The 19864-nt window shown below is 43.9% G+C and overlaps 1 protein-coding gene and 2 long non-coding RNA genes across 3 annotated transcripts; 2 read left to right on the forward strand and 1 right to left on the reverse strand.

Annotated features, from left to right (window-relative positions):
- Nucleotides 1–957: 957 nt before the first annotated feature.
- Nucleotides 958–18960, reverse strand: LOC118361659 (organic solute transporter subunit alpha-like). The gene is made up of 8 exons (XM_035741774.2): nt 18654–18960; nt 9055–9206; nt 4855–4928; nt 4335–4493; nt 3856–3967; nt 3594–3740; nt 3266–3371; nt 958–1443 (listed from the first exon to the last, which is right to left on the reverse strand). The coding sequence occupies exons 1-8, from the start codon at nt 18721–18723 to the stop codon at nt 1289–1291; spliced, it is 975 nt and encodes a 324-aa protein (XP_035597667.1). The 5' UTR covers nt 18724–18960; the 3' UTR covers nt 958–1288.
- On the forward strand, nt 9261–9732 carry LOC127912851 (uncharacterized). Its single transcript, XR_008083690.1, has 3 exons — nt 9261–9380; nt 9462–9513; nt 9690–9732. It is a non-coding gene; the product is annotated as an uncharacterized LOC127912851 (long non-coding RNA).
- On the forward strand, nt 10924–13828 carry LOC127912850 (uncharacterized). Its single transcript, XR_008083689.1, has 4 exons — nt 10924–10961; nt 11912–11944; nt 12324–12422; nt 13757–13828. It is a non-coding gene; the product is annotated as an uncharacterized LOC127912850 (long non-coding RNA).
- Nucleotides 18961–19864: the final 904 nt, after the last annotated feature.

Below are 19864 nucleotides of genomic sequence, written 5' to 3' on the forward strand. Positions count from 1 at the left end.
ATACCTTAATAGAAAATTACTCAAGTTAAAGTGAAAGTCACCCAGTAAAATACGACTCGAGTAAAAGTCTAAAAGTTTTTGGTTTTAAATATACTTAAGTAAATGGAATAGCAAAAATATACTTAAGTATCAAAATTATAAATCATTTCAAAGTAAGTATTTTAAGCAAAGTAGAAGGCACCATTTTCATGTTTTTAAAATGTATGTATTGCAAGGCACACTCCAACAGTCAAGACATTATTTACAAAAGATGCAATTTTGTTTAGTGAGTCAGACAGGCTAGAGGCAGTAGGGATGACCAGTTTTCTCTTGTTAAGTGCATGCATTTGACAATGTTCCTGTCCTGCTTAGCATTCAAAATGTAACAAGTACTTTTGGTTGTTATGGGAAATGTATGGAGTACATTTTCTTCAGGAATGTGGTGAAGTAAAACTACTCAGAAATATAAATAAAGTAAAGTACAGATAACCCCCCCCCCCCCAAAAAAATAAGTATTTTAAGTACTACTTAAGTAGTTAAGTACTTTACACCACTGGATACAGTAGCCTCAACTAGAAAGTGGTAGAGCTTGGAACAGTTCAAAGTAATCTACTAATTATCCTTTACAATAATATAAATTTGCACCTAACATTTGTTACTAGTAAGTATGGTCACCTAGAGTTCTAAACCTGATCTGCAGAGTGCATCTGGGTTGTGATAACGCAGATTCCACAAGATGAAGGTCTAAAGACGAGAGAATAAAGAGGTGTGTCTGTGTTGATCTGTCAATGATCATGATAGAATGACCTTATCCAAATGTTATCAATGTAGGCCACTGCTCAGTGTCACTGGCAGGCGGACCCATTGGTTCATTCGGCCACCTAGTGGAGCAAGTTTGCAACTACAATGAATACAGGGTTCTTCTTTACAAATACATGTGTATGCATGCCTATGAAAAAACAAATGCCAAAACAAATCTTTAGAGCAAATGTTTCAAAATGTATATATTATAAATGGCTCATGATAATACACTATAATGTTCAACAAGGCTATGGCAAAAGATACAACTTCTGAGGAAAAATACATTTCTGAAATAATTCTTAGATTACAGTTACATAATAGCAACATTTTTTGATTCATTTTAACAGCATTGCTCACCCAGAAAATGCCATGACTGATTCAATTCTTACTGCAGACCTGTGTAACATAACATACACGCATACTCTTTCTCTTGAACACACAGTCTTTCTAACAAAACCACACGCACACTTTGTCTCTAATACATGCACATATACAGTCTCTCTTGCCCTCACGCTATGTCAGATTTATCGGCCGGTATAACCATCTTGGTGTGTTCATCGTCATTCTCGTCGTCAGGGAGTGGGTCATACTGGCGGCGGTACAACAGCCGGGTTACCAAGGTGATGATGAACATCTCCAGGATCAACAACTGTTGACTCATCACTACACACAGAGAGAGAAAAAGAGAAAGATAAAAAGAGAAAGAGAAAGAAAAGAGAAAGAAAGAGAAAAAGAGACAGAAAGAGAAAAAGAGAAAGAAAAGAGAAAGAAAAGAGAAAAAGAGAGAGAGAGAAAAAGAGAAAAAGAGAAATAGAAAAAGAGAGAAAAGGAGAAAGAGAAAGAGAGAAAAGGAGAAAGAGAAAGAGAGAAAAAGAGAAAGATAGAAAAGAGAAAAGGAAAGAGAAAAAGAGAAAGATAGAAAAAGAGAAAAGAGAAAGAGAGAGAAAGAGAAAGATAGAAAAAGAGAAAAGGAAAGAGAGAAAGAGAAAAAGAGAGAGAGAAAGAGAAAAGGAAAGAGAGAAAGAGAAAAAGAGAGAGAGAAAGAGAAAAAGAGAGAGAAAGAGAAAAAGAGAGAGAAAGAGAAAAAGAGAGAGAAAGAGAAAGAGAGAGAAAGAGAAAGAGAGAAAGAAAGAGAAAAAGAGAAAAAGAGAGAAAGAGAGAGAAAAAAGAGAAAGAAAAGAAAAAGGAAAGAGAAAAAAGAAAGAGAAAGAGAAAAAAGAGAAGAAAGAGAAAGAGAAAGAAAGAGAGAGAAAGAGAAAAAAAGAGAAAGAAAGAGAAAAAGAGAAAAAGAGAAAGAAAGAGAAAAAGAGAAAAGGAAAGAGAAAAAGAGAGAAAGAGAGAAAGAAAGAAAGAGAAAGAGAGAAAGAGAAAGAGAGAAAGAGAAAAAGAGAGAAAAAAGAGAAAAGAGAGAAAAAGAAAAGAGAAAAAGAGAAAGAAAGAGAGAAAAGAGAAAAAAGAGAAAAAGAGAGAAAGAGAAGAGAAAGAAAGAAAAAGAGAAAGAAAGAAAAAGAGAGAGAGAGAAAAAAAGAGAAAGAGAGAAAAAGAGAGAAAAAGAGAAAAGAAAAAGAGAGAAAAAGAGAGAAAGAGAAAGAGAGAAAAAAAGAGAAAAAGAAGAAAAGAGAAAAAGAGAAAAAAAGAGAAAAAAGAAAAAGAGAGAGAAAGAGAAAAAGAGAAAAGAAAGAGAAAAAGAGAGAAAGAGAAAAGAGAGAAAGAGAAAGAGAGAAAGAAAGAGAAAGAGAGAAAGAGAGAGAAAAAAGAGAGAAAAAGAAAAAGAGAGAAAAAGAAAAAGAGAGAAAAAGAGAGAAAAAGAGAGAAAAAAGAGAAAAAGAGAAAAAAAAAAGAGAAAGAAAAAAAGAGAAAGAAAGAGAAAAAAGAAAGAAAAAAAGAAAAAAGAGAGAAAGAGAGAGAGAAAGAAAGAGAAAAAGGAGAGAAAGAGAGAGAGAAAGAAAAAAAGAGAAAGAGGAGAGAAAGAGAGAGAAAGAGAAAGATAGAAAAAGAGAAAAGGAAAGAGAGAAAGAGAAAAAGAGAGAGAGAAAGAGAAAAAGAGAGAGAGAAAGAAAAAGAGAGAGAAAGAGAAAAAGAGAGAGAGAAAGAGAAAAAGAGAGAGAGAAAGAGAAAAAGAGAGAGAGAGAAAGAAAGAGAAAGAGAGAAAGAAAGAAAAAGAGAGAGAGAGAAAGAAAGAGAGAAAAAGAGAGAAAGAGAAAGAGAGAGAAAACAAGAAAGAGAGAAAACAAGAAAGAGAGAAGAGAAAAAAAGAGAAAAAGAGAAAAAAGAAAGAGAAAGAAAGAGAAAAAAAGAAAGAGAAAAAAAGAGAAAGAGAAAGAAAGAGAAAAAGAGAAGGAGAGAAAAAAAGAGAAAGAGACAGAAAGAAAGAGAAAAAGAAAGAGAGGAGAGGTCACTTAAGTTATGTGCTTGCCTGAGAGCAGTAGAGTTTGTGTGTAATAAGGTATATAGTGATGAAGGGATGGATGGAGATAAGACTCACAATATCCCCTGGCCTGTGAGGAGTATGGTGGCGTGCAGGCGATGGTTCCGTTCATAGCCAGGATGTTGATGATGGCCGACTGGAGCTGACTCAGCACCAGCACCAGCTACACACACAGCATCATGGGTAAAAACCCAACAACATAACATAGGTAAACACAAAAAAGGACAACACTCTGCAGAAGTAAACAAGTAAACACAAGTTATCATTTGCTGAAACTGTTGTCATTTCAGGGAATTAATTAACTGACCTCTGATTGGTTGAGGAGGGCCTTACTGTATATCTTTCCTCAGATTGGTTCATTTACATGGCATGTGTGTAATCTTACCTGGTACATGGCATATTTGGGGATGATCTTGAGGCTGCGCAGTGTGATCCTGAGGTGCATGAACATGATGGCTACAGGCCACAGTGCTATGATGGTCAGGACCCCCACACCTGGGTTAATCCAGATGGCTGCTCCTGTTATCGCCATCTGGAACACACACACACACACAGTGTTGGGAGTGTTTGTATTGAGAATGTGTTCTCTTCTTTTGAAGCCCAATTTTGTGTGTGTGTGTGTGTGTGTGTTGACACCCCACACTCACATCTGCGATGTCGAAGTTGCCATTGGTCCAGAGGATGATTGATAGTATGGTGAAGGCGATCTTTAGCACGGCAAACTGGAACGATCCCAACTTCAGCAGGAACAGACTCCGTCTGGGGAAAACCAGAGGAAAACATTCAACAAATATTTTAAATGGAAAATAATAATTACATTTGTACATATTTCTAAAATGTTGTTATAGTCCATGCCTATAGGGGACAGTGACCAGTAGGTGGCATACTTGGAGTGATAATGTTGTCAGATGAGCTGTGAGACATGGAGGGGCCCATACAGAGCCAGTGTGAGTGGCCAGGGGCACATTGAACCTGCCAGATCCTTTACAAATCCACTGTTTTACTGTTTTACTACTAATCTAGTAGCTGGACTCTGACGCAACTAAGAAACAGGTCTTGCTATGAAGTACATTTGATCCTAAACAGTGTGTGCGTGTGAGTACGTGTTTGTGTATGCATGTGTTACCGTGTGATGTTAACATGGGGTAGACAGGGGCAGCAGCAACAACAGGGACCAGTACTGATCCTCAGTTTGTTTTTCCCTGCTCGCCGTAGAAACGCCTCGTCACCCCCCACTTCCTCAATCATCAGCACCAGGAACTTAAACACTACGATCGCAAAATAGCTGCGGAGACAGACACACGTTACACACCCACACCACAAATATACAACAAGGGAAGGAGGGAATAAAAGATGGACAGAGGGAGAGATGGGTTTGGAAAGAACTACACAAGCACGGATTTAGACACTCAATATTGTAATAGTGTTTTTAGTATCGCTCTGTATGTTTTGCTGACACAGTGTGTGTCTTCCTACAGAGTTTCCTGCCTGTCACAGCAGGGGTCTGAGATCCACACTGTGAGAGAAGGAAGGTGGAGGAGAGGAAAGGAAAGAGGATATGTCAAGAAAGAGAAACTGATATGTAAAGAAAGCGAAAGACAGAAGGAAAGAGAGAAGAGAAAAGGAGCGAAGGATGAGTGACATACCAGGCAGAGGTCATGTCAGTGAACATGGTGGCTCGGGGAATCCACATCCCCAGACAGGACATGGTGGCGATCACCTGACACACACAGACATACAGACTTAGTCTGGATGCTTGTTCAACGCATCCTTCCTAACCGTGCTACTGCCCTAGAATTTCCTAGTAAATGGACAGGATGGGACCTGTTCACTGGACGTGCTACCTTGTCCCGGACCTGCTGTTTTGGACTCTCTCTCTACTGCACCTGCTGTCTAAATCTGAATGATCAGCTATGAAAAGCCAACTGACATTTACTCCTGAGGTGCTGACCTGTTGCACCCTCTACATCCACTGTGATGATGATTATTATTATCATCATCATCAGACCCTGCTGGTCATCTATGAACGTTTGAACATCTTGGCCATGTTCTGTTATAACCTCCACCTGGCACAGCTCGAAGAGGACTGGCCGTTCCTCTCTAGGTTTCTTCCTAGGTTCTGGCCTTTGTAGGGGGTTTTAGGCTGGGTTTCCCTACAGCACTTTGTGACATCGGCTGATGTAAAAAGGGCTTTATAAATACATTTGGTTGATGGGTCACAAGGTCACAAAAGTTTTGTTTTTGTTTTTTGGCCGCATGTGTTTGTACTGTAGCACAATGAGTTGTCACAGAGAGGACATGAAAGTGGTACATTTACATTACATTTAAGTCATTTAGCAGACACTCTTATCCAGAGCGACTTACAAATTGGTGCATACACCTTATGACATCCAGTGGAACAGCCACTTGCATCTAAATCTTTTTTTGGGGGGGAGAAGGATTACTTACCCTTACTTACCCTATCCTAGGTATTCCTTGAAGAGGTGGGGTTTCAGGTGTCTCCGGAAGGTGGTGATTGACTCCGCTGTCCTGGCGTCGTGAGGGAGTTTGTTCCACCATTGGGGGCCAGAGCAGCGAACAGTTTTGACTGGGCTGAGCGGGAACTGTACTTCCTCAGTGGTAGGAGGCGAGCAGGCCAGAGGTGGATGAACGCAGTGCCCTTGTTTGGGTGTAGGGCCTGATCAGAGCCTGGAGGTACTGAGGTGCCGTCCCTCACAGCTCCGTAGGCAAGCACCATGCTCTTGTAGCGGATGCGAGCCCAACTGGAAGCCAGTGGAGAGAGCGGAGGAGCGGGGTGACGGAGAGAACTTGGGAAGGTTGAACACCAGACGGGCTGCGGCGTTCTGGATGAGTTGTAGGGGTTTAATGGCACAGGCAGGGAGCCCAGCCAACAGCGAGTTGCAGTAATCAAGACGGAGATGACAAGTGCCTGGATTAGGACCTGCGCCGCTTCCTGTGTACTCATGGATGTTGTAGAGCATGAACCTACAGGAACGGGACACCGCCTTGATGTTAGTTGAGAACGTCAGGGTGTTGTCCAGATCACGCCAAGGTTCTTAGCGCTCTGGGAGGAGGACACAATGGAGTTGTCAACCGTGATGGCGAGATCATGGAACGGGCAGTCCTTCCCCGGGAGGAAGAGGAGCTCCGTCTTGCTGAGGTTCAGCTTGAGGTGGTGATCCGTCATCCACACTGATATGTCTGCCAGACATGCAGAGATGCGATTCGCCACCTGGTCATCAGAAGGGGGAAAGGAGAAGATTAATTGTGTGTCGTCTGCATAGCAATGATAGAGAGACCATGTGAGGTTATGACAGAGCCAAGTGACTTGGTGTATAGCGAGAATAAGAGAGGGCCTAGAACAGAGCCCTGGGGACAACAGTGGTGAGAGCGCGTGGTGAGGAGACAGATTCTCGCCACGCCACCTGGTAGGAGACCTGTCAGGAGCGTGGGCCGCGCCGGAGATGCCCAACTCGGAGAGGGTGGAGAGGAGGATCTGATGGTTCACAGTATCGAAGGCAGCCGATAGGTCTAGAAGGATGAGAGCAGAGGAGAGAGAGTTAGCTTTAGCAGTGCGGAGCGCTCCGTGATACAGAGAAGAAGTCTCAGTTGAATGACTAGTCTTGAAACCTGACTGATTTGGATCAAGAAGGTCATTCTGAGAGAGATAGCAGTAGAGCTGGCCAAGGACGGCACGCTCAAGAGTTTTGGAGAGAAAAGAGAGAAGGGATACTGGTCTGTAGTTGTTGACATCGGAGGGATCGAGTGTAGGTTTTTTCAGAAGGGGTGCAACTCTCGCTTCTCTTGAAGACGGGAGGGACGTAGCCAGCGGTCAGGGATGAGTTGATGAGCGAGGTGAGGTAAGGGAGAAGGTCTAAATGGTCTGGAGAAGAGAGGAGGGGATAGGGTCAAGCGGGCAGGTTGAGGAGAGGTGTACAAGACGCGAGATTTCATCTGGAGAGAGGGGAGAAAGAGGTCAGAGCATAGGGTAGGCAGTGTGAGCAGAACCAGCGGTGTCGTTTTGACTTAGCAAACGAGGATCGGATGTCGTCGACCTTCTTTCAAAATGGTTGACGAATTCATCTGCAGAGAGGGAGGAGGGGGGAGGATTCAGGAGGGAGGAGAAGGTGGCAAAGAGCTTCCTAGGGTTAGAGGCAGATGCTTGGAATTTAGAATGGTAGAAAGTGGCTTTAGCAGCAGAGACAGAGGAGGAAAATGTAGAGAGGAGGGAGTGAAAGGATGCCAGGTCCGCAGGGAGGCGAGTTTTCCTCCATTTCCGCTCGGCTGCCCGGGAGCCCTGTCCTGTGAAAGGAGTCGCCGAGCCACGGAGCGGGAGGGGAGGACCGAGCCGGCCTGGAGGATAGGGGACATAGGGAGTCAAAGGATGCAGTAAGGGAGGAGAGGAGGGTTGAGGAGGTGGAATCAGGAGATAGGTTGGAGAAAGTTTGAGCAGAGGGAAGAGATGATAGGATGGAAGAGGAGAGAGTAGCGGGGGAGAGAGAGCGAAGGTTGGGACGGCGCGATACCATCCGAGTAGGGGCAGTGTGGGAAGTGTTGGATGAGAGCGAGAGGGAAAAGGATACAAGGTAGTGGTCGGAGACTTGGAGGGAGTTGCAATGAGGTTAGTGGAAGAACAGCATCTAGTAAAGATGAGGTCAAGCGTATTGCCTGCCTTGTGAGTAGGGGGAAGGTGAGAGGGTGAGGTCAAAAGAGGAGAGGAGTGGAAAGAAGGAGGCAGAGAGGAATGAGTCAAAGGTAGACGTGGGGAGGTTAAAGTCGCCCAGAACTGTGAGAGGTGAGCCGTCCTCAGGAAAGGAGCTTATCAAGGCATCAAGCTCATTGATGAACCTCCGAGGGAACCTGGAGGGCGATAAATGATAAGGAAACTTGAAAGGGCTGGTAACTGTGACAGCATGGAATTCAAAGGAGGCGATAGACAGATGGGTAAGGGGAGAAAGAGAGAAAGACCACTTGGGAGAGATGAGGAGGTGCCACCACCCCGCTGACCAGAAGCTCGGGGTGTGCGAGAACACGTGGGCGGACGAGGAGAGAGCAGTAGGAGTAGCAGTGTTATCTGTGGTGATCCATGTTTCCGTCAGTGCCAAGAAGTCAAGGACTGAGGGAGGCATAGGCTGAGATGAACTCTGCCTTGTTGGCCGCAGATCGGCAGTTCCAGAGGCTACCGGAGACCTGGAACTCCACGTGGGTCGTACGCGCTGGGACCACCAGATTAGGTGGTCGCGGCCACGCGGTGTGGAGCGTTTGTATGGTCTGTGCAGAGAGGAGAGAACAGGGATAGACAGACACATAGTTGACAGGCTACAGAAAAGGCTACGCTAATGCAAGGAGATTGAATGACAAGTGGACTACACGTCTCGAATGTTCAGAAAGTTAGAGCTTACGAGCAAGAGTCTTATTGACTAAAATGATTAAAATGATACAGTACTGCTAAAGTAGGCTAGCTGGCAGTGGCTGAGTTGTTGACACTACACTAATCAAGAGGAGTGTAATAACAGTGCTGCTAATCGGGGAGCTGGCTAGCTAGCAGTGTTGTTTACGAGATGCTAAAAGAACGACAAGAGCTGGCTAGCTAACCTAGGAAAGCTCTAGACTACACAATTATCTTTGAAACAAAGACGGCTATGTAGCTAGCTACGATCAAACAAATCAAACCGTTGTACTGTAATGAAATGAAATGAAAATGTGATACTAACTGTGGAGCGAAGCGGAATGCGACCGGGTTGTTGTTGGCTAGCTGTTAGCTGTTAGTAGTTGTTGGCTAGCTGTTAGTTAGTAAGTACCAGATTGCACCTTTAAAGCCTCCTGATAAATCGGTATGTTCTTACCGGTGCTGCCCCATTGACCCAGATGATGGCGCTCTTCTTGTGGGAGGGAACCTTCCGGTAGATGTACCAACACTCCTCTATGTAGACCAGCATGGACACCACTGCCATGAAGGTCAGCACAGAGTATAGGATGATACCAAATATGTCCAACTCTAAGGACAGAGAGAGAGAGAATAGAGAGAGAGAGGTGTGAAAACGAGAGAGAGAGAGAGGGGTAAAAACGAGAGAGAGAGAGAGAGAGGTGTAAAAACGAGAGAGAGAGAGAGAGGGGTAAAAACGAGAGAGAGAGAGAGAGAGGTGTAAAAACGAGAGAGAGAGAGAGAGAGGTGTAAAAAAAGAGAGAGAGAGAGAGAGGTGTAAAAAGAGAGAGAGAGAGAGAGGTGTAAAAACGAGAGAGAGAGAGAGAGGTGTAAAAACGAGAGAGAGAGAGAGAGAGGTGTAAAAACGAGAGAGAGAGAGGTGTGAAAACGAGAGAGAGAGAGAGAGAGGTGTGAAAATGAGAGAGAGAGAGAGAGTAAAAAGAGAGAGAGAGAGAGAGGTGTAAAAACGAGAGAGAGAGAGAGAGAGGTGTAAAAAAAGAGAGAGAGAGAGAGAGAAAAAAAGAGAGAGAGTGTGAAAACGAGAGAGAGAGAGAGAGAGAGGTGTAAAAACGAGAGAGAGAGAGAGAGAGAGAGAGAGGTGTAAAAACGAGAGAGAGAGAGAGAGGTGTAAAAACGAGAGAGAGAGAGAGAGGTGTAAAAACGAGAGAGAGAGAGAGAGTTGTGAAAAGAGAGAGAGAGAGAGAGAGAGAGAGAGGTGTGAAAACGAGAGAGAGAGGTGTGAAAACGAGAGAGAGAGAGGTGTGAAAACGAGAGATGTGAAAACGAGAGAGAGAGAGAGAGGGTGTAAAAAACGAGAGAGAGAGAGAGAGAGAGAGAGTGTGAAAACGAGAGAGAGAGGTGTGAAAGAGAGAGAGAGAGAGGTGTGAAAACGAGAGAGAGAGAGAGAGAGGTGTGAAAACGAGAGAGAGAGAGAGAGAGGTGTAAAAAGAGAGAGAGAGAGAGAGTGAAAACGAGAGAGAGAGAAAGAGAGAGGTGTGAAAACGAGAGAGAGAGAGAGGTGTGAAAAGAGAGGTGTGAAAATGAGAGAGAGAGAGGAGAAAACAAGAGGTGTGAAAAGAGAGAGAGAGAGAGAAAACAAGAGGTGTGAAAAGAGAGAGAGAGAGAAAAGAGAGGTGTGAAAAAGAGAGAGAGAGAGAGAGAAAGAGAGAGGTGTGAAAACGAGAGAGAGAGAGAGAGAGGAGAGAGAGAGAGAGAGGTGTAAAAACGAGAAGAGAGAGAGAGAGAGAGAGAGAGGTGTGTGAAAACGAGAGAGAGGTGTGAAAACGAGAGAGAGAGAGAGAGAGAGAGAGAGAGAGAGTGTGAAAACGAGAGAGAGAGGTGTAAAAACGAGAGAAAGGTGTAAAACGAGAGAGAGAGAGAGGTGTGAAAACGAGAGAGAGAGAGAGAGAGGTGTAAAAATGAGAGAGAGAGAGAGAGAGGTGTGAAAACGAGAGAGAGAGATGTGTGAAAACGAGAGAGAGAGAGGTGAAAAACGAGAGAGAGAGAGAAAGAGGAGAGAGAGAGGTGTGAAAAAGAGAGAGAGAGAGGGTGAAAACGAGAGAGAGGTGAAAATGAGAGAGAGAGAGAGAGAGGTGTGAAAATGAGAGAGAGAGAGAAAGAGAGGTGAAAATGAGAGAGAGAGAGAGAGAGAGAGAGGTGTGAAAATGAGAGAGAGAGAGAGAGAGAGTGAAATGAGAGAGAGAGAGAGAGAGAAAAGAGAGAGAGAGAGAAAGAGGTGTGAAAATGAGAGAAGAAATGAAGAGAAGAGAGAGAGAGGTGTGAAATGAGAGAGAGAGAGAGAGAGAGGTGTGAAAATGAGAGAGAGAGGTGTGAAATGAGAGAGAGAGAGAGAGAGGTGTCCAAATGAGAGAGAGAGAGAGAGGTGTGAAAATGAGAGAGAGAGAGAGAGAGAGGTGTGAAAATGAGAGAGAGAGAGAGAGAGAGGTGTGAAAATGAGAGAGAGAGAGAGAGAGAGAAAATGAGAGAGAGAGAGAGAGAGAGGTGTGAAAATGAGAGAGAGAGAGAGAGAGAGGTGTGATGAGTGTGAGAGAGAGAGAGAGAGATGTGAAAATGAGAGAGAGAGAGAGAGTGTGAGAAAGAGAGAGAGAGAAAATGAGAGAGAGAGAGAGAGGTGTGAAAATGAGAGAGAGAGAGAGAGAGAGGTGTGAAAATGAGAGAGAGAGAGAGAGAGAGAGAAAATGAGAAAGATGAAATGAGAGAGAGAGAGAGAGAGATGTGAAAATGAGAGAGAGAGAGAGAGAGAGAGGTGAAAATGAGAGAGAGAGAGAGAGAGAGGTGAAAATGAGAGAGAGAGAGAGAGAGAGGTGTGAAAATGAGAGAGAGAGAGAGAGGAAAATGAGAGAGAGAACGAAATGAGAGAGAGAGAGAGAGAGAGAGTGTGAAAATGAGAGAGAGAGAGAGAGAGAGGTGTGAAAATGAGAGAGAGAGAGAGAGAGAGAAAATGAAGATGAGAGAGAGAGAGAGAGGTGTGAAAATGAGAGAGAGAGAGAGAGAGGTGTGAAAATGAGAGAGAGAGAGAGAGAGAGGTGTGAAAATGAGAGAGAGAGAGAGTGAAAATGAGAGAGAGAGAGAGAGAGAGAAAATGAGAGAGAGGTGTGAAAATGAGAGAGAGAGAGAGAGGTGTGAAATGAGAGAGAGAGAGAGGTGTGAAAATGAGAGAGAGAGAGAGAGGTGTGAAATGAGAGAGAGAGAGAGGTGTGAAAATGAGAGAGAGAGAGAGAGAGAGGTGTGAAAACGAGAGAGAGAGAGAGAGAGAGGTGTGAAAATGAGAGAGAGAGAGAGAGAGAGAGGTGTGAAAATGAGAGAGAGAGAGAGAGAGAGGTGTGAAAATGAGAGAGAGAGAGAGAGAGAGAGAGGTGTGAAAATGAGAGAGAGAGAGAGAGAGAGGTGTGAAAAATGAGAGAGAGAGAGAGAGAGGTGTGAAAATGAGAGAGAGAGAGAGAGAGGTGTGAAATGAGAGAGAGAGAAAAATGAGAGAGAGAGGTGAAAATGAGAGAGAGAGAGAGAGAGGTGTGAAAATGAGAGAGAGAGAGGTGAAATGAGAGAGAGAGGTGTGAAAATGAGAGAGAGAGAGAGAGGTGTGAAAATGAGAGAGAGAGAGAGAGAGAGAGGTGTGAAAACGAGAGAGAGAGAGAGAGAGGTGTGAAAATGAGAGAGAGAGAGAGAGAGGTGTGAAAATGAGAGAGAGAGAGAGAGAGAGAGGTGTGAAAATGAGAGAGAGAGAGAGAGAGAGAGAGGTGTGAAAATGAGAGAGAGAGAGAGAGAGAGGTGTGAAAATGAGAGAGAGAGAGAGAGAGAGAGGTGTGAAATGAGAGAGAGAGAGAGAGAGAGGTGTGAAAATGAGAGAGAGAGAGAGAAAATGAGAGAGAGAGAGAGAGGTGTGAAAATGAGAGAGAGAGAGAGGTGTGAAAAAGAGAGAGAGAGGTGTGAAAATGAGAGAGAGAGAGAGAGGTGTGAAAATGAGAGAGAGAGAGAGAGAGGTGTGAAAATGAGAGAGAGAGGTGTGAAAATGAGAGAGAGAGAGAGAGAGAGAGAGAGGTGTGAAATGAGAGAGAGAGAGAGAGAGAGAGGTGTGAAAATGAGAGAGAGAGAGAGAGAGAGAGGTGTGAAAATGAGAGAGAGAGAGGTGTGAAATGAGAGAGAGAGGTGAAATGAGAGAGAGAGAGAGGTGTGAAAATGAGAGAGAGAGAGAGAGGTGTGAAAATGAGAGAGAGAGAGAGAGAGAGAGGTGTGAAAACGAGAGAGAGAGAGAGAGAGAGGTGTGAAAACGAGAGAGAGAGAGAGAGAGTGAAAATGAGAGAGAGATGAGAGAGGTGTGAAAATGAGAGAGAGAGAGAGAGAGAGGGTGAAAATGAGAGAGAGAGGTGTGAAAAGAGAGAGAGAGAGAGAGAGGTGTGAAAATGAGAGAGAGAGAGAGAGAGAGAGAGGTGAAAATGAGAGAGAGAGGTGTGAAAATGAGAGAGAGAGGTGTGAAAATGAGAGAGAGAGAGAGAGAGGTGTGAAAATGAGAGAGAGAGGTGAAAATGAGAGAGAGAGAGAGAGGTGTGAAAATGAGAGAGAGAGAGAGAGGTGTGAAAATGAGAGAGAGAGAGAGAGAGGTGTGAAAACGAGAGAGAGAGAGAGAGAGAGAGAGAGAGAGAGAGAGGTGTGAAATGAGAGAGAGAGAGAGAGAGAGTGTGAAAATGAGAGAGAGAGAGAGAGAGGTGTGAAAATGAGAGAGAGAGAGAGAGAGTGTGAAAATGAGAGAGAGAGAGAGAGAGAGAGTGAAAATGAGAGAGAGAGAGAGAGAGAGGTGTGAAAATGAGAGAGAGAGAGAGAGAGAGGTGTGAAAATGAGAGAGAGAGAGAGAGAGAGAGGTGTGAAAATGAGAGAGAGAGAGAGAGAGAGAGTGTGAAAATGAGAGAGAGAGAGAGAGAGAGGTGTGAAATGAGAGAGAGAGAGAGAGAGAGAGGTGTGAAAATGAGAGAGAGAGAGAGAGAGGTGTGAAAATGAGAGAGAGAGAGAGAGAGAGGTGTGAAAAAATGAGAGAGAGAGAGAGAGAGAGGTGTGAAAATGAGAGAGAGAGAGAGAGAGGTGTGAAAATGAGAGAGAGAGAGAGAGAGAGGTGTGAAAATGAGAGAGAGAGAGAGAGAGAGGTGTGAAAATGAGAGAGAGAGAGAGAGGTGTGAAAATGAGAGAGAGAGAGAGAGAGAGAGGTGTGAAATGAGAGAGAGAGAGAGAGAGAGGTGAAAATGAGAGAGAGAGAGAGAGAGAGAGAGAGAGTGAAAATGAGAGAGAGAGAGAGAGAGAGAGAGAGGTGAAAATGAGAGAGAGAGAGAGAGAGAGAGAGAGGTGTGAAAATGAGAGAGAGAGAGAGAGAGAGAGAGGTGTGAAAATGAGAGAGAGAGAGAGAGAGAGAGAGAGAGGTGAAAATGAGAAGAGAGAGAGAGAGAGAGAGAGGTGTGAAAATGAGAGAGAGAGAGAGAGAGAGTGTGAAAATGAGAGAGAGAGAGAGAGAGAGGTGTGAAAATGAGAGAGAGAGAGAGAGAGAGGTGAAATGAGAGAGAGAGAGAGAGGTGTGAAAATGAGAGAGAGAGAGAGAGAGAGGTGTGAAAATGAGAGAGAGAGAGAGAGAGAGTGTGAAAATGAGAGAGAGAGAGAGAGAGAGAGTGTGAAAATGAGAGAGAGAGAGAGAGAGAGGTGTGAAAATGAGAGAGAGAGAGAGAGAGAGGTGAGAAAATGAGAGAGAGAGAGAGAGGTGTGAAAATGAGAGAGAGAGAGAGAGAGGTGAAAATGAGAGAGAGAGAGAGAGAGAGGTGTGAAAATGAGAGAGAGAGGTGTGAAATGAGAGAGAGAGAGAGAGGTGTGAAAAAGAGAGAGAGGTGAGAGAGAGAGAGGTGTGAAAATGAGAGAGAGAGAGAGAGGTGTGAAAATGAGAGAGAGAGAGAGAGAAAATGAGAGAGAGAAAGAGGTGTGAAAAGAGAGAGAGAGAGAGGTGTGAAAACGAGAGAGAGAGAGAGAGAGAGAGGTGTGAAAACGAGAGAGAGAGAGAGAGAGAGAGAGGTGTGAAAATGAGAGAGAGAGAGAGAGGTGTGAAAATGAGAGAGAGAGAGAGAGAGAGAGAGGTGTGAAAATGAGAGAGAGAGAGAGAGAGAGGTGAAAATGAGAGAGAGAGAGAGAGAGGTGTGAAAATGAGAGAGAGAGAGAGAGAGGTGTGAAAATGAGAGAGAGAGGTGTGAAAATGAGAGAGAGAGAGAGAGAGGTGTGAAAACGAGAGAGAGAGAGAGAGAGGTGTGAAAACGAGAGAGAGAGAGAGAGAGGTGTGAAAACGAGAGAGAGAGAGAGAGAGAGAGGTGTGAAAATGAGAGAGAGAGAGAGAGAGAGGTGTGAAAATGAGAGAGAGAGAGGTGTGAAATGAGAGAGAGAGAGAGGTGTGAAAATGAGAGAGAGAGAGAGGTGAAAATGAGAGAGAGAGAGAGGTGTGAAAATGAGAGAGAGAGAGAGAGAGAAAATGAGAGAGAGAGAGAGAGGTGTGAAAATGAGAGAGAGAGAGAGAGAGGTGTGAAAATGAGAGAGAGAGAGAGAGGTGTGAAAATGAGAGAGAGAGAGAGAGGTGTGAAAATGAGAGAGAGAGAGAGAGAGAGAGAGAGAGAGGTGTGAAACGAGAGAGAGAGAGAGGTGTGAAAAGAGAGAGAGAGAGAGAGAGAGGTGAAAAGAGAGAGAGAGAGAGAGAAATGAAAATGAGAGAGAGAGAGGTGAAAATGAGAGAGAGAGAGAGAGAGAGAGAGAGGTGTGAAAATGAGAGAGAGAGATGTGTGAGAGAGAGAGAGAGAGGTGTGAAAACGAGAGAGAGAGAGAGAGAGGTGTGAAAACGAGAGAGAGAGAGAGAGAGAGAGGTGAAAACGAGAGAGAGAGAGAGAGAGGTGAAAATGAGAGAGAGAGAGGTGAAAATGAGAGAGAGAGAGGTGAAAATGAGAGAGAGAGAGAGAGAGAGAGAGAGAGAGAGAGAGAGAGAGTGTGAAATGAGAGAGAGAGAGAGAGAGAGAGAGAGAGAGAGAGAGAGAGAGGTGTGAAAATGAGAGAGAGAGATGTGTGAGAGAGAGAGAGAGAGAGGTGTGAAATGAGAGAGAGGTGTGAAAATGAGAGAGAGAGAGAGAGAGAGAGAGAGAGGTGTGAAAATGAGAGAGAGTGTGAGAGAGAGAGAGAGAGAGAGAGAGAGAGAGAGAGGTGTGAAAACGAGAGAGAGAGAGGTGTGAAAACGAGAGAGAGAGAGAGAGAGAGAGAGGTGAAAATGAGAGAGAGAGAGAGGTGAAAATGAGAGAGAGAGAGAGTGAAAATGAGAGAGAGAGAGAGAGAGAGAGAGAGAGGTGTGAAAATGAGAGAGAGAGAGAGAGAGAGAGAGACAGGTGTGAAAATGAGAGAGAGAGAGAGAGAGAGAGAGGTGTGAAAATGAGAGAGAGGTGTGAAAATGAGAGAGAGAGAGAGAGAGAGAGAGATGTGAAAATGAGAGAGAGAGATGTGTGAGAGAGAGAGAGAGATGTGTGAAAATGAGAGAGAGAGATGTGTGAAAATGAGAGAGAGAGATGTGTGAAAATGAGAGAGAGAGAGGTGTGAAAATGAGAGAGAGAGAGAGGTGTGAAAATGAGAGAGAGAGAGGGTGAGTGAGTGAGTGAGTGAGTGAGTGAGTGAGTGAGTGAGTGAGTGAGTGAGTGAGTGAGTGAGTGAGAGAGAGAGGTGAAAATGAGAGAGAGAGAGAGAGAGAGAGAGAGAGAGAGAGAGAGAGAGAGAGATGTGAAAATGAGAGAGAGAGAGAGGTGTGAAAATGAGAGAGATAGAGAAAGGGAGGTATGAAAACGAGAGAGAGAGATGACCAAAATCCAGAAAATAACCGTTAAATTCTACAACTACCTAAAAAGAAGCGATTCTCAAATCTTCCACAACAAAGCCATCACCTACAGAGAGATGAACCTGGAGAAGAGTTCCCTTAGCAAGCTGATCCTGGGACTCTGTTTATAAACACAAGCAGAGCCCCAGGACAGCAACACAATTAGACCCAACCAAATCCTGATAAAACAAAAAGATATCTTGACACGTTGGAAAGAATTAACAACAAAAAAGACAGAGCAAAGGACTATAGAGTGGGAACAGTCTAAAGTAGCTTCCTTTCCTGGTGTCCTCTTCACCTACACTGGTGATACAATAAAACAGATTGATGAAAGCAATAGGAGGGAGCCCACAAAGCTAAAGGACCTGTCCAGCTTTAGGGACAATACACAGGCCTCATCTAGTGGCTTGGTGATTCATTTTACCATTTTCTCTGGAACTCATTTCTGACCTCCCAGTTCCAAAAAAAGCATATAATTGAAGAGATGTGTCAATTTCAGCGAAAGAGAAATATATGTTTTCTGGAAAACAAGGGTGTTTATGTGAAATCAAGACAAGTAGTAAAGAAAGAAAAAAAGTTGGCAGAAGGGCTTTGTGCTGTTTTCCAAAGACTGAGTAAATAACTCACACATGCAAACACAAACTAAGACTGCACTATCACATACACAAATACACTTCAACAACACAACACACGTGTCAGCAGACAAAGCCATGTGTTATGGATGTGGGGAAAGAAAGTCCTTTCTGGGAAGAGCAACTTGATTTGTGTAACAGGCATAGACAGACACATAAGGACATGATTAGAGAAGAATGGGGGAGTGAGATGAGGGCAGCCGCGTAGGCCCTCATCCCAAAATGATTGAGAAGAAAAAAGAAAAAAAATGCTCTCTACTTGTCAGTGTTCCAAATGGGACATTTGTCTTTTTACCTCTCTCTCTCAATTGAATTCATGATGATAGATACATAGGAAGTTTCTACATGAGTGTGCTATGTAGATAAACAAGGGAATGCTGCTCTCTCCTTACATACAAATAGATACAAAACACAATGGCGAGTTCTTGAACCATCACCATTGTGCCCAAGGGCAGCATCTAGTGCTGCATGCATATAGATAATATTCCCATAATCAAAAATCTACATACCTAAACATGCAAACACTATCAGATAGAATTCATAGCAAGAAGTGCACTGGAATGACTTTCAATCTCATGGGATGGGTGGCCAAAAATAACTAACTGAAAGCCACACCACCAATAAGCCACGAATATGACCACATTGAGGCATGTCACTGGGGTTCACTGGCTAAAAGCACCATGCCACTGCCTACTTCATTTGTACTGTGTTCATCAGTCAACACGTGTATATTTGAGCTTTAAAATAGCTATAGAACTGCACATTTTCCTCTCAGCCTCATGGCAAAATGTGTAGAATACCATGAGATTAGCTTTTTTTTTAAATGCACGTTTCTCTTTGCCCCATGGCAAAAAGTAGGACTAGTTAACTATCTCCCTGCCCCTGCAATGTTACAGATGCCAGTAACAGATGTTTTGATGCAGTGTTGTGAAATCATTGCTTCTTCACTTCAGCTTAGTTTACCACAACTTAACCATTAAGGAGGCAAACACATCCTCATTTCCAACACACACACACACACACACACACCTCAGGTGATGGTGTACAATATAGAACTGTTGGCCCTCACCCTAAAACCCCTACTGGTATGTTAATTCTACATTATAACAGCAGTTTGAAATCAGCAGGCACAGGAGAGTTTAAAAAAAATCATAAACAAGTCCCTGCCTGTCAGATTTAAATTATTTTATTGGATTAATGGGATTATTCGATTTGAAAAAGGTTAGGCTAATCTCTCCAAACTCCAACAGTCTCAATGGTGATTGAATTAATAAACAGCTCAATCTGTATCAATGTCGCCTAAAATTCTACCTTACCTAAATGTGTGTTTAATAGCCCAGTGACATGGGTGGCAATGCATGTTTACGTTATGAGTAGGCCCAACCACTGGCAGATTGAAGAAAATAACGGCACTTGTCCCAGAACAGTTGAAAAGTTATCGATAGGCTAGTATAAAGAAGACGTCTATAGAAAACATAGGCCTATTCGAGCGGTTCAACTCACGGGAAATGATGTCGATGGCCACGGGAGGTCTGTCCCTGCAGCTCGGGTCGATGGTTCTGTTCCCGTCCATCCTCAGCCGGTCTGAGTAGAGAGAGGGCGCCGTTGGCGAAAACAAAAAAACTATCTATCCGTGCTCTGTCCCTCTACCACCCACATGCACTCAGTTGGCAGCAATGTCAATATTGATAGAACATCTCAAAATAAATGATGTTGGAATGCTGCAAGGAACATGGGCTGCAGTTCACCTCTGGACTGCAACTGCGGGCAAACTCAGAGAAATCACCAGTTTCTAAAAACTTGGACCCGCCCTCTGCCCGGCTGCAGCGCACGTTGTTTTCTGTGAACAGAGTTGTCTCTAAACGTAGGGACACCTCCACAGGGTCAATTGTGAAATCACACCCAGCTCGTAGAATGTTTTTACAAAATAAAATCAAAGTCCTCCGTTTACTTGAACACAATATCAACTGTACAGTAGTACAGTAGTATATTGTGGCTTTATCAAGCGTTCTGTTTCTCTGATCCTACCCTGCTATTTTCATGCTGTTGTAGGAGGCTTATTGTTGAGTTCTTGTGGTTCAATCAAACTATATTTATAGAGCACATTTCTTACAGGGGATGTATTTCAAAGAGCTTAACAAATAAAATAATAAAAGGGCAGAAAGATAAAAGCACAATACGTTTTCTAAAATTACACAAATTAAAATAGTAAAACAATATTACAATAAAAGTAGGCTAGACATGGGCCTCCCGAGTGGCGCAGCGGTCAAAGACACTGCATCCCAGTGCTTGAGGCATTACTACAGACCCGGGTTTGAACCCAGGCTGTAGCGACCGGGAGACCCATGAGGTGACTCACAATTGGCCCAGCATCGTCTGGTTAGGGGAGTGTTTGGTCGGGGCTTTACTTGGCTCATTGTGCTCTAGCGACTCCTTGTGGTGGGCCGGGTGACTGCAGGCTGACCTTGATTGTCAATTGTCAGTGTTTCTTCTGACACTTTGGTGTGGCTGGCTTCCGAGTTAAGCGGGCGGGTGTTAAGAAGCGTGGTTTGATGGGTCATGTGTCAAAGGACACATGACTCGACCTTTGCCTCCCGAGCCCGTTGGGGAGTTGCAGCGATGAGACAAGATTGAAAAAGGATATATATATATATAGTCCCAGTCAAAAGTTTGGACACACCTACGCATTCAGGGATTTTTCTTTATTTTTTACA

Source organism: Oncorhynchus keta, chromosome 28, assembly GCF_023373465.1.
Source record: "Oncorhynchus keta strain PuntledgeMale-10-30-2019 chromosome 28, Oket_V2, whole genome shotgun sequence".
Taxonomy (NCBI): Eukaryota; Metazoa; Chordata; class Actinopteri; order Salmoniformes; family Salmonidae; genus Oncorhynchus; species Oncorhynchus keta.

Excerpts from the sequence above, each read along its gene's own strand:
- LOC118361659 (XM_035741774.2), bottom strand. The coding sequence starts at position 18,723 with ATGGACGGGAACAGAACCATCGACCCGAGCTGCAGGGACAGACCTCCC. Across the intron at positions 4,929-9,054 it reads GGGTCAATGGGGCAGCACCG|GTGATCGCCACCATGTCCTG; the intron begins GTAAGAACATAC and ends TGTGTGTGTCAG. Across the intron at positions 4,494-4,854 it reads ACTGACATGACCTCTGCCTG|CTATTTTGCGATCGTAGTGT; the intron begins GTATGTCACTCA and ends CTGTCTCCGCAG.